Source organism: Sminthopsis crassicaudata, chromosome 6 (genome assembly GCF_048593235.1).
Source record: "Sminthopsis crassicaudata isolate SCR6 chromosome 6, ASM4859323v1, whole genome shotgun sequence".
Classification (NCBI taxonomy): Eukaryota; Metazoa; Chordata; class Mammalia; order Dasyuromorphia; family Dasyuridae; genus Sminthopsis; species Sminthopsis crassicaudata.
Window position 1 is genome coordinate 178,909,141 of NC_133622.1, and position 21,488 is coordinate 178,930,628.

Here is a 21,488-nt window from a genome sequence, read left to right on the forward strand (position 1 = left end):
GATCAGAGTTCTCTCATCAGCAAACACTGCAGTCCTCTCAAAGAATGGAACTGAGCCAGCAGGAAAGTCAGGGGGTTCTTGGCCTTCTCTCGGTCAGTCCTGGTAAAGCTGCAGTCTTGTCAGTGCCTAGAATAAATACAGATCGTGAATGAACCCAGTGAGGCTGAAATGCTATTTTCTACACAATAAAAGCAGCAGGTCCAGCGTCCAAGTTAAACCCAGCTGCAGGAGCTGTTGGAGGAAATACTCATCCAGACGGATTTATGGGTGAATTCTGTGAAATGCTGGAAGATCTTTCCATGTGTGTGCTACATGGTCCAAGTGGGAGGTGATGTGAGGGGTGGGAATGGGGCAGTGTTTGGGAGAAAAGAAAGGCAAATGTTTTAAGGCTGCATCCCTCAAGTAGAGTTGCCTTCGGTGGAAACAGTAGTTTGGAGGAAAGTGGTTCAGGGTGGAAGGTGATGAGATCCAAGTGGGCTGTGTCGGCGCTCTCTGTAAGGGGTGCTTAGCTTTGGAAGTTGTATTAAGAGGGGCTCATTGAGACTGGGTAGTTTTTTTACTGCCTGTTACTAGAAGTTAATGGCCAGAGAGTTTGGGGATTTTTTGAAGAAAAAGACCTCAAACCATGGCCCTGGGCTGTGCTCTAGGTGGCACCTTCACAGGATGAGCAGGGTGACCCAGAGAACTGAGGACAGCTGTCGAGTATCTGAATGGACCAGCAGGTGGGCAGCTCTGTCAAGGCCCTCTTCCTCCCACCTACCCCACACTTTCCCCACCCCCTGACAAAGTAGGTTTTTATTGCAGATGTAAAGAAATGAAAAGGGAGTAGAAAAGGCCAGTAGCAGTTATTGTGAGGATCAAATGACATGATATTTGTAAAGTACTTAATGAAGGGCTTGCTACATAGTTAAGGCTGTTTCCTCCCTTCTTCCCTCCCTCCCTCTCCTGCCTTTTTTTTCCCTCTCTCCATTTTTCCCTTCCTCCTTTCTTCACTTTCTTTCTCCCTTTTTCCCTTCCCTCTTTCTTCACTTTCTCCCATCCTTTCTTCCCTTCCTCGTTCCTCCCATCCTCTCCTTTTTTCTTCTTCCTCCCTTTTTTCCTCTCCTCTTCCTTTTTTCTCTCTCCTATTCTCTTATTTCCTCCTTCATCCTTCCTTCCCTTTCTACCCATCCCCCATCCCTGCTTTTGCAAAATCTTTTGTCTGTAAAGACAAGCTTCTGCAAGCATTGTCAGTGAGCCTGTGTCCTCTCTCTCTCCATCCTCCAAGAGTGGGCTAGAGCCCTGGAGGGTGGGATATGAGGTACCCATGATGTCTCCTCCCCAGGTACCAGAGATGAGCCCCACTGGCTCAGGGTATCTCCAACAGGTGATTTCTGTGGCCGCCTCATCAGGGCCCGCGAGGAGCCCGCTCTCCTCCTGCATAGTGAGCTGTTAGCAGCTCGTTTCCTTGGTAACCAGGAGGTAGGCTGAGTGAAGCATTGGAAGGGGCTCACTTGGGTTACTCCCTTCATCCGCTGATGCTGCCGCTGCCGTTGGGGAGACAGAAATGAGACAGCACCCGTTTCTTCCCCCTAACGGGGGGTGTGAGCTCATCACAGACATCGGGACCTGATAAGAACCCTGGTATATGTGGGAGGGGTCCTACAAGTAGCTTTTTTAAAAATTGGGGGTTGGATGGAGAGGTTTGGAGGGGGGACATCAAAGCTAGATGCATTTTGAGAGTCTGCACAGAACCTGATAATCCTGGTATATATGGGAGGGAGGGTCCTACAAGTAGCTTTTTTAAAAATTGGGGGTTGGATGGAGAGGTTTGGAGGGGGGACATCAAAGCTAGATGCATTTTGAGAGTCTGCACAGGGAAAAGAGGGAAGATGGATGATTCAGTGGATAAGCGTGCTGGCCCTGGCATCCAGGATATCTGAATTCAAGTCTTCCTCTAGACACTGTGGGGCTCTAGGCATATCATTTTCCCTCAATTTCCCCATCTGGAAAAGGGGGGTAATTATAGAAATCACTGTCAAATTCTTTGCAAACCTTAAGACACCTTAGAGCTGCTGGCTCTTACTGTGGGTCCTGTTGGGCAGGAGAAGGGGACATCCGAGGCCTCTTGGGGTCCTTGGCTTTGGACGTCAGCCTTCATTTCCCGTGCTCCATTTCTTGCAGGTTTACTTCTACGAGTACAACACGCTTTCGAAGCCTGTGGACAAGCCCCGGCAGTGTCTTCCCTATGCCACCCTAACACTCAGATTCGTTGGGCAAAAAGCAGAAAGTGGACAGACTATCACATCCTTGCGGTTTCTCTCCACGGGATTTCCCAAGTGGCCTGGTAAGCATGTGCCTTCACCTACCAGTTTTCCCCTTCTCAGGCGACTGGGAGACTGAGGCACAGAACATTGCGGCAACCTTGTTCTGAGCAGGAGCCTGAAAAGGTGGCATTTTGCCTGGGTCAAATTCTACTTGAATACTTAAAGCCTTGGTTGGTTGTTGTCCTTTGTTCTCCTAGAGGCCCAAAATGACATCACATGTTAGTGTGACTGTGGCTATCAGACCAGTGTGAGCTGGGAATTCTCTGCCACAGAGCGGACATAAATAGTCCCTCTTAAATTTGGGGTGATTTCTCTTATTTTGCACATTTCACATTTCTTCTGGGATAATTAATTCAATCCTTTGCTCATAGAGCAGAGCACTTTCTCTGATGAGAGCACGCCATGCTGGGTGGTCCTGTGCCAGTGTCTCCCGTGCCATACAATCAATTCTAAAGTTCTTAAGAGAGACCCTGAAAGTGTCTTTGGATCGCTTTTCCTGACCACCTTGAGAGCCTTTTCCCTGTGTGAGTTCTCATAAAATAATCGATTTGGCATTTAAACAGTGTGGCCAGCCCAGTGGAGTTGTGCTCTATGCAGTAGAGTTGGAATGCTTGGCAGTTTAGTTTGAGAGAAGACCTCAGGATCTGGGATCTTATCCTGACAGGAGATTTTCTGAATCTTCCAACAATTCAAATGGAAGTGTTTCCATTTTCTGGCCTAGTAGGTAGCTGGTAGAGACTGTTTTGGTGCCTTTCTGGATGCCCCCTTCTTTGAGGATGCCAACTGCAGGACAAGGGAGTCTTCTGAGGGTGGTCTTTAGTTACTGCATGGCAGAGGAAAGGGCAGCAACCTTGAGTACCTGGCTGTCTTCTTTCCTCTGCCAGGGCATCAGGTGACTTCATGTGTTTGGGTGACTTCAAGTGTTCGGGTGACCTCAGGTGTTTGTTCAGGTGACTTCAGGTGTTCGGGTGACCTCAGGTGTTTGGGTGGCTTCAGGTGTTCGGGTGGCTTCATGACTGCTATGCCTCTTTCCAAACAAGCTCCTCTGGGGCTCAGAGTGTTTGACTCCTGGACAGGTCACCTTTGCCTTCAGCTCTACAAGCCTCAGTTTCCTTATCTGTGTAATGAGAGGCCATAAACAATCCTTGAAACTACTCTCATTTGGGATGTTACTGCGTCAGATCCAGATGTGTTTGTCTCCTTACGCCTCATTTTTACTTCTGTCCCATGTTGCTTTAGGTAGAGAGAGGGTAGGATTAAAAGAGGGCTTTTTACATTTACGGACGCTCCCACTTGGGTGTTTTTCCCTAAGCTGTACTCCTCTTCATCGGTCCTTCTGGAATCCCTAGCTCCCTTGAAGGCTTAATTTAAGCCCTGCTTCCCACACAAGGGCTTCTGTTTCCCCAACCAGAATACCCTTTCTCCCTAAATAATTACTTTGTAATTATGTATTTTTCATTTCCTTATTTGAATATACTTTGTTCTCTCTTGAGGGGTGAGCCTGTATTTTTATTGACTGATTCTTCAGAAGTTTGTTTAGACCTTGGATTGGGGAGTGGGAAGAGGTACTTTTGCTTTTTCTCTACTGTGCATTTACTGTTTTTTCTCTTCCTGAGTGGTACTTGTTACCCCCAAAGGCACAGAATTTGAGAGCAGGGGGAGGCTTCTTCAGACCTAGTCCAACCACCCCCATGAGGAATCCCCAGTATAACAGAAGGTCTGTCAGCTTCTGCTGAAAGATGCCCAAGGAGGGAGGAACCTGTCCCTTTTCTAGGCAGACTGCTCTATTGGGGGGGGGGGATAGGAGAAGAGGAGGAAATGGGAAAAGCAGCTTTTTTTCTGAACAAAAAGCAAGTCCCTCCTCCCCATGACAGCCCTCCAGACCACAGCTCCCGTGTCCTCCCTGAGGCTGAACAAGTTCTATTCCTTCACCTGTACCTCCTATGGGTTTAGACTCAAAGACGTTCCCTGTCCTCCTTTATATCAGGGTCCTCCTTAAACTGGGGGCTGGGAGCAGGACTCAGAGGGAGTTTCATCAGGATAGAGAACAGTGGAACAGCCTTTATTGGTGGCCACGTCCACACTCCCGACTCCCGACTCCTGACTCCCGCTGAGCTTGCAGTTTCCAACAAACTAGAGCAGCTTTTCTGAACAGCTGTTGTCTAATGATGTTTTCCTCTGTTTAAGGCTTTGAAATTGATTTCTTGTGTCTAAATGGAAGACTTTTACATTTGTTCACTTTTGATTTGAACTCCAAAGTTTTCACCCGGTGCTCTAGCCCTCTCCTTGTTAGCTTTCCCTCCCTGCTTTATGATACCTGCAGATGTGACAAATAGTCTGTTTCTGGAAGTCACTGGACTTTCAGTAACCCAAGGCCATGCAAAGAGCTCTGGGGCACTCCCCTGGAGAGCTCCCGCTGCACCAGCATCGGACCATTCACGACTGCAGCTCTTGAGTCTAGCTGTCCTGTTAGACCTGCATGCATCTCATGTTATCACCTTGATATTCTGTCTTGGTAGCATCGCTGTGTTCTTTCAGAAGCTTTAGTAAAGTCAGAGAGGGCTTTAAAGCTCTCTTTGGTTTAGAGACCTTGTTACCAATACAAATGGAAGTTAGCCTGGCGTGACCTGTCCTGGATGAGACCTGGTGGTGGTTGTTCAGTCATGTCCAGTGCTCCATGACTGGGGGGGGTGTTTTGCTGTGTTTTTTGTTGTTATTGTTTTTTGACAAAGACACTATAGAGTGGTTTGCCATTTCCTTCTCCAGTAGATTAAGGCTTGCAGTGTGTGAGTAGATGTTTGGGGCCAGATTTGATCATTCGCTATCTCTTTAATGAGAGTGCCAAACTTGCAGGTAAATGGGACCAATTCTCTCCTTTTCTCTTTCAAAAATCTTTGGTCATAGCCCCAGTGGACTGGTGATGAGATTCTCCTATATCCAGAAATAGGACTGTGGGGACAGAGTGTATTTTTACTTTTTTTTAACTTTTTTTTTTTTTTTTTTTTTTTTTTTTTTTTTTTGCTACTGTTTGCTTGCATTTTGTTTTCTTTCTCATTTTTTCCCTTTTGGTCTGATTTTTCTTGTGCAGCTCGATAATTGTGGAAATATATATAGGATAATTGCACATGTTTAACATAAAAAAAGAAAAAAGATCTTTGGTCAGGCTACTCCACACATAGGGATATTGATGGAGGGAACTTCCGATGGGAGAATTGCCTCTTGTTGCCAATGCAGAGTCACTATTTACCATCTTAGAAAGTTTAGAGATGGATCAGATTAACTTGCCAAGAGTCACATAGGCAAGATTATGAAAAAGAAATTAGGAAAATTGAACCCCAATGTGGGTTTTGAGAGTCACCCATTATCCTGCTCTCTCAGGCTGTCTACATTAGGTATCTCTCTCATCAATTCTCAGGGCAAGTTGTTTTGTTCAAGAGATCATCTTTCCTGAATTTTAATCCAAAGCCTCTAAATCCAAATTTTTGCTATTCAGAATACTTTATCAGACACATCTGTATAAATGTCATCCTTTCCCCCTTCCTTCCTGGGTATTGCTATGCTAGAAAACTAAAACTTTCTCACAATATCTTCACTACTAAAGAATTAACATTGGATATTCAGTCAGCACTCATTCATTGAGTAGTTAATTTTATGCCAGGCATTGTGTAAATGTAAGTATACAGGATACAAAGAAAAGTAAAAACACGGTTTTCTGTTTTTAAAGAATTCTGATTCTGGGATAGCTAGGGGGCGCAGGGGATAGAGCACCAGCTCTGAAGTCTGGAGGATCTAAGTTCAAATCTGGCCTCAGACACTTAGCACTTCCTAGCTGTGTGACCCTGTCACTTAATCCCAATTGCCTCAGCTCCCCCCAAAAAATCCCATTCTAAAGGGAGATTGCAGGCAAAAAATTAAAAATTGTACAGTAAATAACATCTGCATGTGTATTTATGTATATACATATATAGAGAGGAAAAAAATAAAGTGTTGACAGATGGTGTTCTCTGAAGGAACTTTAGCAGGTGGAGAGGGAAGGGGAAAGGCATTTTTTTTATCAGAAGAAGGTATTTGACATGAGTTTTAAAGATTTCTAGGGGAAACTAAAAAAGGAGTGAGAGGAATTCTAGGTATTGAGAGAAAGCCAGTGAAAATGCAAGAGCTTAAAGATTTGTATAGGAAGGATTGAATGAAAAATTGTCAGATAAAATATATGTTCACCACTTCATCTCTGATAGTAAGTGGTTGGAGTAAATGAGCTCCAAAAACTTTTTCAGCTCTAGAACTTTCTTTTATTCTTACATTTTCACCTGACTTTTGTGCCCATTAATTATAGAGAAACGGTTTTCACTTGCACATTTGTTTTCTTTTTAATTCTTAACAGAAAAAAGAGACTCCTTGAACAACTGTACCATTGCCAAAAGAATTGGAAAGGGAAAAGACGCTACCGTCATCTATGAGCATTTCCCAAAGCCTGCAGAATCCTCGACCCAGGACAGCTGCTCCTGTAATACCGAGATGAATCCTTTGGCCCCTGATACATCTTCTCCCTGTGGAAACGGACAAACAAACGGCTTCTTTCCTTTGGGTACCACTGATGGTCAGCCCGAGCATAAGTTAGCAGAAAACCACAACCCTTCTCAAGCACAAGCAACAGAGGCTAACCCGCCCCTCTCAACTAGTGTGGATACCACTCAAAATAAGAACGGTGATATGTTGATAAGCTTTAATTACCTTGAAAAATTCCTCAGCACTCTTTCTGCTTCAGTTGCTCTTGCTAACAGCATTAGTAGCACTACTGTGACAACCTCCAAGCTCATCAAGGACCCTAGGCTGCTGAGAAGAGGAGGATCCCATGATCAAGCAAACCCTGAGACGGACTCTGGAGAGAATTTGCCATTGGAGAACAGGGAAGAAAACCCTGATTCATATGTGAATGCTTTGCTGTCCCTTCCCACGGATGCTGCTCTTTCCTCCGGTGCCATCCCCAGTGAGCCCATGGCACTTAGTCAGGGCTCCCTTTGTCCTGAGGGTTTGGCCTATGAAGCTGCTTTAAAAAGAATATTCTTTCAGAATTATGACTATGGAACTCTCCATGAGATAACACTGGGTAATGCGAAAAAAGACCACCATAATAGTGATTGTCAAGTTGGTCTTTCATATGCTTCCAAAGAAGTTGTTCCAAAATGTGAGAACCAGGAATATGGTGATAAACAAGTACATGACTCAAGCCAGATGAACAGAATCCTTCTGCCTATTAAGAAACAAGCCAAGAGAAAGTACATTTCAGAGATAAATCATAACTCTGTGACCCAGGAATTACAACCTGCTGACTTAAAAATTGTACATGAAAGATTTCGACCACCTTCCCCCCCGGAACCTCTCCAGGCTCAACAAGAAACCAGAAATAAATTCATTCAGAATACTCAAGATATGAAAAATCTGACCCCTGATAAAGAAAACCATTCCAAACAAGAAAAAAATAAACTCTCCAAGAAAAGATATAGTTATGACTCTACTCATGGAGAAAGCAAGAGTAGCTTAAGAGATAATTATCTTCCCCATGAAAAGCACAAGACTTTGAATTTATCCCACCAAGACAGTGACAATTGTAAAAAACCTCGGAAGCACGGGCCAGCTGTTCTGATGCAGGCTTCCTCCTCATCTCAAGAGCAAGAAGGGAAGTCAAATCCCAAACATGGACCTTTTAAATCAGGAAATAGTTACCTTCCTGTAAACGCAGAGAAGTCTTCAAAAGATTGCCTTGAAGAGTGGTTGAAATGTGAAAGAATGTACATTGATAAATATTTTTCCAAACCTCCAAAAGTGGCAGCACTGAAAATGGGAAATATGCATCTGATACCCATTGATACAAAAGCTGATGCTTCCCAGCAAAAGGAGCTCGTTCAGACCAAAGAAAAGCCTAATGATTTAATTAATTTCTCATTTAACGCTAAAGTTCCCCATTTCAAGGTGATCAGAGATAGGAGTGGGAAGTACCCAATTGTTCATGGGGAAAATAAAGGTAAGCCAATGTCTGCAGCTGTCCTACATAAAGATGGCAGAGCGAATTCCACTCTTGCTGAAGAAGTTGCCAGGAATCAAGATTGCCCTGTATTCTGTGACCCAATGATTGAGAATGAGCTGAATGTTTATTATAAGGAACAGGATGATCCTGAAAGACAGAGGAGACAGAGTTCTTCTGTAGGAAAAAATAAAATGGAAAATATTTATAAAGATGAAAAGCAAGTCGTTTATATGAACAAAAACTGCCGCACTGTTGTCAGTGATGAAAGAAAGATTAAGAATGCATGCAAGTCAGAAGTTTTGTATTCTGAAAAGGTTTCATCTACATACAGCTTAGCCTGGAAAAAAAGGTATGTGTCTACCAAAACTGCCTTGGTTGAAAATCAAAACACAATTTCTCCTGGGAATCAAAGAGGGATCCTTCCCAGCAGTGAAAGTAGCAACTTGCCCATCCCAGTGTCTGGTACTGAGTGTGGAAATAACCAAAAGAACTTGCTAGAAATAGCAAAAGCTGCCCAGAGCCCCAGCTTTGGAGCATGGGGGACAAATGTATTTGGAGAACATGAAGGTGATATGGACTCTGGCAAACCCAATGAAGCATGTGAACAACCAGTGATTAATGAGGACCTGAAGGTTCTATTTCCTCAAGATCTGAACTTTAACAATGAGATTGAAGTAGAATCTGAACAGTGTGAAGACTCTTTACTGCCACAGGACACAGCCATCCCTGAAAATCTGTCTAATGAAATAAACTCTGTGTACCAGCTCTTGGAATCTCGTATAGACTGGGAAAATCTGTTTGGAAGTAGCTGGAAGTCCTCAGAGACTTCCAAAAGTACTCTGCCACAGGAAGGTGGAAGCCAACATTTCCTTAAGGAGAGCAGTTGTATTTATTCTCGGACTCAGAAAAACCACAGGGAGCTCGTAAAGCCAGTGGTGGTTCCTGATTTACAAATTCAAATCACAAATATCATTCAGTCAGAATTCACCCTTTCTCAGGAGCCACTAGCAGCGCAGGAAGAGGTGGTGATGTGTGCCACACCAGAGATTGCAGAGGCAGAAATGACTGACGCGTGGCAGGAATTAGAGTCTATGGCTGGTCCTTCCCAGTTTACTTGTGAAAACACAGACTTCTCTGGTAAAGATGAGCTGGGCCTGCAGGTGTGTCCAGAGGCATCAGAACTTAAGAGGGATTTGGTTCTTTCCCCACCTTCTGACTCATCAGTTCTCAAGACAATCAAATGCCCCTTAGCACTCTCATCTCAACCTGCTGCCTCTTCACCACCCACAACAGATGGAAGTACCTGCTCCCTGGCAAAACCAAGGGACACCCAGAACAAGTCTCCTAAGGCCAAGGATGTGGAGTCTAAAAATGGCAAAGGGAAGCTCCCAGCCTCCTTAAAGGACAAAGTCACACCAAGTAAGAGCATCAGGTACGCAGAAGCTTATGGAGTAACTCGAAAGACTACTCGACACCAGTCGTTCGAACAGTTTTCTTCTTTATCAGAAGGACGGATCAAGACCTTTTCACAGTCGGAAAGGCACATCAGAAACGTTCTAAATGCCCTTTACAGCGAAGCATCCTTGTGCAAGAGCAAACGCCTGTCCAGAAAACTTGACCGAGCTGTGCTTCATTTAAAGAAAGCTCACAGGAGGGTTTACCGGTCTTTGCAGCTCATCACTAAAGTAGGGGAGAAAAGGAGAAATGGCCCCTTGCCCAAATCCTATGAGTTCATACGCAATAGTTTATGGGAATGTTGTGACTTGGAAGGTTATAATTTCCTAACAGAAAGAAGGTATTACTCGAGGCATTACTGGCAGAAGAGGAAAGATGACAAACGGGAAGAAAAGAGAGCTTCAGGACTGGAAGTGGTTAGGTCTCGGCCCCCTGCCCCACACCACCAGGGTTATAGCAACAGCAGTAGCAGCAGGGACCACCAGGGAGTCCGGAGGTCACTTTCCATAGAAGGCCTGTCCAGTGAGGTCTCCATAAGCCATGTGAACATCCCAAGAATCACCAATTCTGACAGACCACATCACTCTGAGTCTAGGGGCGCAGCATCAAGCAGGAGCAGTTTGAAAGATCCAAGAAGAGAGGCTGAACATAAGAAACCTGATAAACAGTTGAAAGCTTTCCCTCCTCCTCATGCTGATGGGCAAAGGAGTTTGGACTTTATCATCCTGTCTACCATTCACACTGAAAAAAGAAGTGAGAGATTCTCTAGTGATGTCAGTTCCAGGGAGGCTTCCTCAGTTGTCCTTTCTGCTCCATCTCCAATGGAAAGAAATGTGAAGTTTTTCAATGGCCTTGGGGGAAACAACCTTTCCTGTTTTAACAGTAAACCAGATTTGGAAGGTGATGGTGAGATTCCCTCCAGAGCAAATCCTGACATATTCATTTCCATCTTAAAATCAAACACAGAACAATTTTTCAATGTTGATGTCTCTAAAACAGATGATTTGAAGTTGCCTAGAGATTTTCCCCAACGGTGCAACGGTTCAGAAGATGTAGTTGGGTGCTCAGATAGTATGGCTCCTTATACAAATCAAGAAAGAGAGAGTGTTTTTCTGAAATTTTCTGGCATCTCTGTTAAAAATAATGAGACCAAATGGCAGACTCCTCACTCTGAGACACTGTCCAGGAGCCTGCCAACTCACTTGCAACTCAGTCCATCTTTACAGGAGCAGCCACGAGAGCAGCTGAAGGAGTGGCCTCAGGACCAGCTGCAAGAGCAGCCACAGAAGCAGCTGCAGGAACAGCCACAGAAGCAGCTGCAGGAACAGCCACAGAAGCAGCTGCAGGAACAGCCACAGGAGCAGCTGCAAAAGCAGCTAAAGGAGCAGCCTAAGGAGCATCCACAAGAACAGCCACAAATGCAACTGCAGGAGCAGCTGCAAGAGCAACCACCAGAACAGCCACAGAAGCAGCTGCAGGAACAGTCACAGGAGCAGCTTCAAGAGCAGCCACCAGAACAGCTAAAAGAGCAGCCACAAGAACAGCCACAAATGCAACTGCAGGAGCAGCTAGAACAGCCACAAATGCAACTGCAGGAGCAGCTGCAAGAGCAACCACCAGAACAGCCCAAGAACCAGCTGCAGGAACAGTCACAGGAGCAGCTGCAAGAGCAGCCACCAGAACCGCTAAAGAAGCAGCCACAAGAACAGCCACAAATGCAACTGCAGGAGCAGCTGCAAGAGCAACCACCAGAACAGCCCAAGAACCAGCTGCAAGAACAGCCACAAATGCAACTGCAGGAACAGCTAGAACAGCCACAAATACAACTGCAGGAGCAGCTGCAAGAGCAACCACCAGAACAGCCCAAGAACCAGCTGCAAGAACAGCCACAGAAGCAGCTGCAGGAACAGTCACAGGAGCAGCTGCAAGAGCAGCCACCAGAACAGCTAAAGGAGCAGCCACAAGAACAGCCACAAATGCAGCTGCTCCCACCAGAACAGCCCAAGAACCAGCCACAAGAACAGCCACAAATGCAACTGCAGGAGCAGCTGCAAGAGCAACCACCAGAACAGCCACAGAAGCAGCTACAGAAACAGTCACAGGAGCAGCTGCAAGAGCAGCCACAAGAACAGCCACAAATGCAACTGCAGGAGCAGCTGCAAGAGCAACCACCAGAACAGCCCAAGAACCAGCTGCAAGAACAGCCACAGATGCAACTGCAGGAGCAGCTAGAACAGCCACAAATACAACTGCAGGAGCAGCTGCAAGAGCAACCACCAGAACAGCCCAAGAACCAGCTGCAAGAACAGCCACAGAAGCAGCTGCAGAAACAGTCACAGGAGCAGCTACAAGAGCAGCCACAAGAACAGCCACAAATGCAACTGCAGGAGCAGCTGCAAGAGCAACCACCAGAACAGCCCAAGAACCAGCTGCAAGAACAGCCACAGATGCAACTGCAGGAGCAGCTAGAACAGCCACAAATACAACTGCAGGAGCAACTGCAAGAGCAACCACCAGAACAGCCCAAGAACCAGCTGCAAGAACAGCCACAAATACAACTGCAGGAGCAGCTTGCAAGAGCAACCACCAGAAACAGCCCAAGAACCAGCTGCAAGAACAGCCACAGATGCAACTGCAGGAGCAGCTAGAACAGCCACAAATACAACTGCAGGAGCAGCTGCAAGAGCAACCACCAGAACAGCCCAAGAACCAGCTGCAAGAACAGCCACAGATGCAACTGCAGGAGCAGCTAGAACAGCCACAAATACAACTGCAGGAGCAGCTGCAAGAGCAACCACCAGAACAGCCCAAGAACCAGCTGCAAGAACAGCCCCAAATACAACTGCAGGAGCAGCTGCAAGAGCAACCACCAGAACAGCCCAAGAACCAGCTGCAAGAACAGCCACAGATGCAACTGCAGGAGCAGCTAGAACAGCCACAAATACAACTGCAGGAGCAACTGCAAAAGCAATCACCAGAACAGCTAAAGGACCAGCCACTGGAGCAGCCCAAGGTCCAGCCACCAGAGCAGCTCAAGGACCAGACACTGGAGCAGCCCAAGGACCAGCCACCAGAGCAACCCAAGCACCAGCCACAGAAACAACTGCAGGAGTGCCTACAAGAACAGCCACAGGAGCAACTGCAAGAACAGCCACTAGAACAGCCAAAGGACCAACCACTGGAGCAGCCCAAAGAACAGCCACAGGAACAGCCACAGAAGCAATTGCAGGAACAATCACAGGAGCAACTGCAAGAGCAGCCACTGGAGCAGCCCAAGGACCAGCTGCAAGAGCAGCCAAAGAAGCAACTGCAAGAGCAGCCACTAGAACAGCCAAAGGACCAACCACTGGAGCAGCCCAAAGAACAGCCACAGGAACAGCCACAGACACAATTGCAGGAGCAACTGCAGGAGCAGCCACCAGAACAGCTGAAGGAGCAGTGGCAGGACCAGCCACAGGAGCAGCCACAGAAGCAGCTGCCGGAGCAACTGCAAGACCAGCTGCAAGAGCAGCCACAGAAGCAACTGCAAGAGCAGCCATTGGAACAGCTGCAGGAGCAGCCAAAGGAGCAGCTGCAAGAGCAGTCACGAGAGCTGCCACAGGGGCAGTCACAGCTTCAAAACGATGGAGAGGGTGCTTTGGGTACAATTGGGATGCCTGAACCACTTGCAAAGAAAAATTCCAAAGAAAACAGTGTTGAGGTAGTCCTTATGAAGACCTCCTTGGAGAATACCAAAAGTTCCTCATCACAAAAATCCTTGGTAAAGAAAAATGATAGAAAAAGACGATTAAGACCAGTAGAAAAGGAACAGTGGCCAGAAAAGATAGTAAAAAAACCAAATGTTTTAACAGGACCTTTGGAGAAATGGCCTATTCGAATAGTAAGCCTGAGTAAAAAGGTCCGGGCCTGGGACAGGTCTCTTGCAGTGGCTGCCCCATGTAGTAAAAAGGCCCGCCATCAGGAGGGCAGAGTAGAAGATGAGCTGGCCCTCTCCTCCAGTGCACTTCCAGCCGCAGAGACGGGTGATCCTGTCTGCAGATGGAAAGGAGCTCCCCAGATGAGTATCATGAAAATGCACTCGGGGATTCCTGAGGCCTCCCCTGCTCAGCAGCCAGAGGAGGGCCACTCTTCCAAGGATCCCACAACACTCATCGTGAAACTGTCTAGAATTCTGCAAAAAGCAGACAAGGCGTTCACTCTGAAGAGTTTACAAGAACAAACAACACGTCAAACTGTCCTTCCTTTGTTCATTGAAGCTTTTGAAAGAAAACAAAAATGTTCTTTTAAACATGTGCTGATTTCCCGGGAGTTGCTGGTGGAAGGGAATGGTTGGAATAACTGTAGATATTGCCTCTACCCACAGGCTGTAGATTCTCTAGTAGAGCTCCGGATGATGATAGAAACCATGCAGTTCATAGAGAACAAGAAGGGTCTCTTGGGCAGTGAGCGCATATTCCACAGCTTCCTGTGGTACGGTGCTTCACTTTATGGAGAGCTGCTCTGTGGGAATCAAGGCTGCCAGCAGCAGTCCTGCCTCTATCCAGCTTTCCAAGACAGGCTCAAGTACAATGCATTCAGTGAGTTACAGCACTACCATGGGCAGCTAACCAAGCTGTTAGAAGAAGCCAGAAAGGGGAACAAATCCTACTATGCTGTCTTGAAATACAAACGGCAGATTGAGGAGTGTGAAGATATCATGAAACACTGCTCCAATTACTTTGATTTTATACTTTCCGCACCACTCACCTGTGGGGTCAATTTTGGAGACAATTTGGAAGATTTAGAGAGTTTACGGAAAAGCGCTTTGGAACCGCTCAGTAACCGGGGCCATCTCCCTAAAATTCAGTCTTGTCCTGGGAAACAAGACCATCTTTGGATCATCATGGAAATGATCTCCTCCAAGATACACTTTATAAAAAACTCTGAATCAGTTAGTATGAAGATATCCCTCTATGGTCTGGAACACATCTTCTTTGATGCTGCTAAAAGTCTTGTTTGGAAAGAGAAGGGCCCATCAGTTAGCAAAAGCAACTCTCCCAAGATGGAAGAAGAACTCCTCAAATTTAACCAGTGTGCCTTTAAGAAATTTCAGCAGATCTATGAGACTCTAGAAGCTGATGGACAAGCAGAAGGTGTTTCCCAGGATTGGCTTGAGGAAACTCTTGGAAATAATCTCAGTAAGCGTAAGCACTGTGACTACTTAATGGGAGAGGGGCTTGGAAAGGGAAGCTCCAGATTTAGTGATTCTCTCTTCTCTCTCCCAGATACTTGCTGCGTCGGAGAAATATTGGACCAAGCGGAATCTGCTGACCTGAAACAGTTAGAGGAACTTACAGTGAGATGCGCAAGCCACCTAGAGACCTTAAAGAAGTGCTTTCAGATTCTGCAGGAGGCCCCTGTGGACAGACTCTTGATTACCGAAGACAACGTTCTGGATGTGTTCGAGAAGCATAGCCATCAGGTAGTCATCCTGAAGCCGAAAGCTGTCGAGATATACATTGAAATGGTCATGCTTGCTGAAACAATTCACTTCCTGAAAAATGTCAAGGCCAAAAGGCTGAACAAACCAAGATTCCGGGGAATGCTGTGGTTTGATTTGTCTCTCCTTCCAGAGCTGATAGAAAACCAAGGGAAAAATGCTTCCTTTTCATTGCTAAAAGAGAATGCAGCAACCTGCTTGTGGGAGGCAGTGGAGGCAGCTATCCTGGAACTCAAGGATGAGGCAGCTGTCATCTGCGAGTACCCCGAAGGGGCCAACTCCTCGTACGCCCTCCAGCTGCTGTCCAGAGAACTCACAGAACTCTCCGAAATAAGGACGCTCCTCGAACAGTCCAATCCACCCATCGCCACGTATGTGGACCTCATGCCTTACACCATGTCAGTAAATTATGGCATGACTTTTTCTGAACTTGAGCACAATTATAACCAGTTTTCCGAGTTGTTGCAAAACCTAACTTTGGCTTCCCAGAAAGATCTGGGGAAAATGGCCCATGTCATGAAAGTCATGAAGACCATACAGTACCTGAAAGTCTCCTGTGCCAAAATGGGAAGCTGTAACGTCTCCCTTTTCACCTGTCAAATGTTCTCCAATTCAGAAAGGGCCTGCCAGCAGGGGATGGAGAAGATCAGGGTCATTCATAAGATGAAGTCCAGAGTGGTTGCCAGGAAACTGGAGATCTGTTACAGGGAATCACCATCTCCTTTGGTCTTACCCCACAAAGATCCAGCTGTCTCCAAAAAAAGACCTTTTACTTTAGCTCTTTGTGAAAGCCACCATGAGCAGTTAGAAAGTCCTGACCTGCCAAGTCTCAAAAAACCAAAGGTAAGGCTGTCTCCAAGTCTCGATCGATGTCTCCCCCACAAGTCCCTACTTCTGCCCCTCCTCTGTTTCTCCCAACACTTTGTCGTCTATCTGGTTTTGAAGTGCCCAGCATGAGATCGTACATCAGAGCACTTTGTTGGCAGTTAAAGTAAATTGAAAAGTATCGTCAGGCTGCACTTCTTTTTTCATAATTTAAATAAAATTCCCCTTGGAATAAAGTTAGCACCAGCTATCTCCTGCTGTAGAACTTAAGTGGGGGTAGGGGAAAAGCGAGGATCTCTTCACTCTTGCTTGACAAAACTGAGTTATTAGTCCAACTGGCTAATGCTTCCTAGATCGGAGGTCATTCTGCTTCATTTTTGCAGGAGGTAGGCTGATGTTCTGGGATATGTAAAGAATAAGATCAAAAGATTAGACTTACCTGCATCCAGAGACAGAACTATGGAGACTGAATATAAATTCGTTCATGCTATGTTCTTATTTTTTCTTTTTCTTGTTTTTTTTCTCCTCTTGCAGTTTTTCTCTCTTGTTCTGATTTTTCTCTCCCAACATGAGTCATAAATGTGTATTTTTTTAAAATGTGCATTTATAACCAGAAAAAAGCAATAGAAAAAGGAAAAAAATTTAAGTTTACAGTTCCCACTGGATGATCTTAGTCAAGTTTCCAACTTAACCTGGATCTCCCTTTTATCAAATGTAAGCTATTGAAGGGCTTAGTTTTGTCTCTGTGTTAATCTGTGGTCCTGTAATCTCCAGCCCTTCTTGATTGCACAACCTCTGTCCACAGTGGCATTGCATAGCTAAGTTCCACACAGGTCCAAATGTGAAACCAGAGGAGGGAATAATTAAATTTTTTTGATTAAAGCTTTTTATTTTCAAAACACATGCATGGATAATTTTTCAACATTGACCTTTGCAAAACCTTGTGTTCCAATTTTCTTACGCTCTCCCCTAGATGGCAAGTAATCCAATATATGTTAAACATGGTAAAAATATATGTTATATATGTAACATGTATGGGATTGCCTGTCATCTGGGGGAGGGGGTGGAGGGAGGGAGGGGAAAATTCGGAAAAGAAGTGAGTACAAGGGATAATGCTGTAAAAAAATTACCCATACATATGTACTGTCAAAAAATTATAATTATAAAATTAATTTTAAAAAAATAAAAAATATGTTAAATCCAATATATGCATATACATATTTATACAATTATCTTGCTGCACAAGAAAAATCAGATCAAAAAGGAAAAAATGAGAAAGAAAACAAAATGCAAGAAAACAACAAAAAGTGAAACTGCTATGTTGTAATCTACACTCAGTTCCCACAGAATGACTTAATTTTTAAAAACCTGTAGTGGAGCCATTTTTTATGTTCTTCACCAGTTCATTTCTTAACTTTGTCAAGACCCAGCCTGTTGTAATCCATTTAGGTTGGGAATCAAATTGTAAAAAGCTTGTTTCATTGCTGTTCCACTGAATTTGCTGTCTTATGTCAATGACTCACTGTGTGTCAAGCACTGTTATTGAGCACTGGAGATTAAAAAACTAGAAAATATTGTGATGTAAGAGCATATGCATAACATATTTGCAATAAATATACAGTTGTCAGGAGCTGGCTAGGAAAGTGCTCGTGCTTAGAGGGAGCAGAAGAGACCTTTTATTGGACCAGGGAGCACATGCTTTGAGTCTCTAAGAAATTAAGAAATTCCTAAGAGATGGAGGTGGTCTTTGAGGACTTAGCCAGAAGGCCAGTTTTCCTTTACTATGCTATGGAGGAAAAGGAAAAATATATAAATTGGTCCAAATGAGAGTAGTGAATTTTTTGATATGGTTGCACTGTTGGATTTTCCATTGCCTATTTCAAGGGAGCTGGAACCAATTCCCATATTTTACTTAATGACAATTTGAATACAGATACATGTAAATACATACTCATTGTTCCCACTCATCAAGACCTTACTGGACGAGGAGGCTGGAAAAAGGTAGCATGGATTCAAGTTTGTGAATGCCAGTCAGAGGAATATGTATTTGACATTGGAGCCATCAGAGAGAGGGTTACCAGAGTAGCCATTGACAACTAGGGACTGACATGGTTGTTCACACCTGGGCTTGGAGAACAACCCTTTGATGGGTGGGTGTATGGGGAATTAAAAGGTTGGGCTATAGACCAATGAGGAGGAAGGCTGGGGTCCATAATATGGGCAGAAGGTGGGTATGGACTTAAACAAGAATTATGGCTTCATGAATAGATGTGTTGAAAAGCTGCCCTAGTGATCTCTAAGATTTAGCAACTGAAGAGCTATGTGAGATCAGAGGGAGAATATGAACTTGAAGATGGCTGAGTTTGGGAGACTGGAAAGATAGGAGTGTGTGTGTGTGTGTGTGTGTGTGTGTGTGTGTGTGTGTGTGTGTGTGCACAAAAGAGTTTTTAAAATTTCAAGATTTCAGTTTAATCAAGGAATTCATTTTTAGCTCATTCATCTTTTCTGAGATAGGGTTATTTAGGTTCTTTATTTCTTGATCTTTAATCTTGATATTTTACATTCTTGTAAATACGCATCCATTAAAGTGTCAGTTTAATTGGCATAGAATTGAGCAAAATAGTCTCTTTATTTCTTTATTCTTTGTTTTCATTCATTATAAATTAATTTTCATTGTGGTATTGGTAATCTATTTTTTCACTTTTTTTTTTGGTTCCAAAATAAATTCTCTAATTTTAGTTATTTGCAAAATGAGGTTTTAGATTTTGTTAATCTCTTGTTTACTTTTCAGAATTTCTATTTCATTGTCTGTTATTTGGTTTTTAAATTTAAAAATTTTTTTTGCATGTTCAATTTATTGATCTTTTCTTTCTCCTCTTTGTTGAGGAACATGTTTAGAGATTTAAAATTTCCTCAAAGACCTCTTTGGTCACATTTCCAAACATTCTGGTATACTGTTTCTCATTACATATGGTGGTGATTCTGATTAAATTATCTTTAGGTGCTATGATTTGTTCTTTGATCTCTTAATTCTTTTGGAATTTTATTGCATTGTGATCACAAAAGTATATGTTTACTATTTCTGCATTTTCATGAGTCTTTTATGCCCTAATATATTGTCAGTTTTTGTAAAGGTTTGATACATAATTGAGCATACTTCTATTCAATGATTAATTAACTTCAGTAATCATCGAATATCTTCACTTTTCTTAAATTCTATTCAAGTCCTTAATTTATTTCTTTGTGGCCTTTTTTATATTTGTGTTAATAATAGTATTATGGTAGTTAGATGACACAGTGTATAAAACGCTGGGCCTGTAGTCAGGAAGACCCATCTTCCTGAGTCTAAATCTGACCTGAGACACTTAATAGCTGGGTGAGCCTGGGCAAGTCATTTAACCCTCTTTGCCTCAGTTTCCTCATCAAATGATCTGGAGAAGGAAATGGCAAACCACTCCAGTGTCTTTGACAAGAAAATCCTAAATGGGATCACGTGGAGGTGGACATAACTGAAATGACTTAATAATTTTAAAAGCTGTTCATATATTCTCATTTATCTAAATTAGAAATGGTATATTTAGGTCCTGAAATATTAATAGTTTTACAATCTATTTTCCCTTATAACCTGTTTAGTTTTTCCTTTAAGTATTTGGATATTATATCATTTGGGGAATCTGTTGAATATTGATTCATTGTCTTTTAAAGTCATTTCCCTATTAATCTTTCAAATCAGTCTCTCTTTGCTGATTCCTCTCCTAAGATCATGACTGCTAACATTGTTTTTTTTATTTATTTCTAAAAAAAAAAAATAACAAATTCTCTTTCAGTCCTTATTTTAACTGTGTGTGAATCATTATGTTTAACGTGTGTGGGTTTTTTGGTCCAGAATCTGTTAGATTCTTCTTACCCGAGCTCCTTTATGACCAGGGTCTGTCTGTTGCTTTTCCTTTTGTATTGCCAGTGCTTAGCATCTAATAGGTACTTGCTGCTTCATGTTGTTGTCCCTTTCTCAGCCGTTCTGTTTTCCTCTTCCATTATATTAGTATATTTGTCCCATTGACAGTCACCGTTAAAATTTTATATTTCCTCTCCATCCTGTTCTTTTATGATTTATCTTCTTTTTGCTTCCTATTCTCTTTACAAAAAAGGAGATAGTAAGACTGGAGTGTAATCAGTATTTGTCTTCTGGCACTCTTAGAGCTTGATGCACTATATGGGCTCAAACCCATGTTTCTAAATCCTTGCCTTTCTTTTCTCCCTCTCACTCAGATGCCAGTCACATTTTTATAAACGTTTTCCCTCTTAAATCCTGCTTCAAGATTAACTTCATTGGGTTGGAATTTATTTTGTTTCAATGTATTCTCTCTATGGATCCACCTGCACTTTTATCCCGGCATCCCTTTTTGTTTCCCAGTGGAAAAAAGAAACTTGTGTGAGTGTGGATGTATGTGCACATGCGTGCATATTACAGGGTGGGAAGGTTTGGGAGTGGGGGAGGGAGGAGGAGGATGTGAACATGATTAATGCGGAAATATATTTGTATGATTTTCTATATGTAATATTTAAATTTTTCTTTCTCAGTGGCTTGGCAAGGTGAAGGAAGGGAGAGGATTTGGAATTGAAAATAAATTAAAAAGAAAAAAGATATTTTGTACATATTTGACATATCCAGTAGGCACTTAGTGAGGTAGGTCTGATTAGCTTTGCTGTGAGATTTGAGTTGGAAATAAAGATCTGAATGAAAAGTCCCCTTAGAGAAGATGTAAAAAGGATTAGGTCCAGAGCATTGACTTGAGGATGATCTCAAAAAAAAGGAGTGGCCAGAGTCGGAGAGAAAAGCAGGAACAGTGTCAGGAGACTGGTATTACTGGAAGACCAAGAAGCAATCGGGAGTCACTGAGGACATTTGAGTTGAGGAGTGATCTTGGTATGTTCAGGCCTATGCAGAATTTCCCAATATTGCTGGGGGGCAGAAAGACCTTTGAGAGGCTGCTGCTCTAATAATTCCAATTCTAATGAGAGCTGTTAGCAGGAGCTAAGAGACGTCTTGGATCTTAGGGAGCTCAGAAAAGGAGGCCCAGACAAGTGGGACAGCTTTGAAACTAACATGTTGTATGTTAAACGGACATATTGTAGTTATGTGTATTCTTTTTTTATTGTTCTGTGTGAAAATGCTTAGTCTTCTTAAGGGTCAAGATAATAAAAAATATTATTAGTTTTTAAAAAGGAAGTAACCCCCAAACAGGAAGATAGGGGAGTTTAGTTTAGTTTGAATTGCTGGGTGGAGGGTCCCCATCAATTTGTAACTGTCACTTGTGGGAAAGGGCTTTCCTGTTGCAGACCCAAGTGATCAGTCCTCTCATGGCGGTTCGCCATGTTTGAGGAATAAATCCCATTA

The 21,488-nt window shown here is 43.6% G+C and overlaps 1 protein-coding gene across 1 annotated transcript in view; it reads left to right on the top strand.

The window, feature by feature from the left end:
• TEX15 (testis expressed 15, meiosis and synapsis associated) overlaps positions 1-21,488 on the top strand; it is a 44,048-nt gene that overhangs the window by 11,983 nt on the left and 10,577 nt on the right. Inside the window, 3 exon segments of the mRNA XM_074275574.1 lie at positions 2,164-2,326; positions 6,688-12,410; positions 12,413-16,108. Of these exon segments, the coding sequence (XP_074131675.1) occupies positions 2,164-2,326; positions 6,688-12,410; positions 12,413-16,108 (9,582 nt within the window).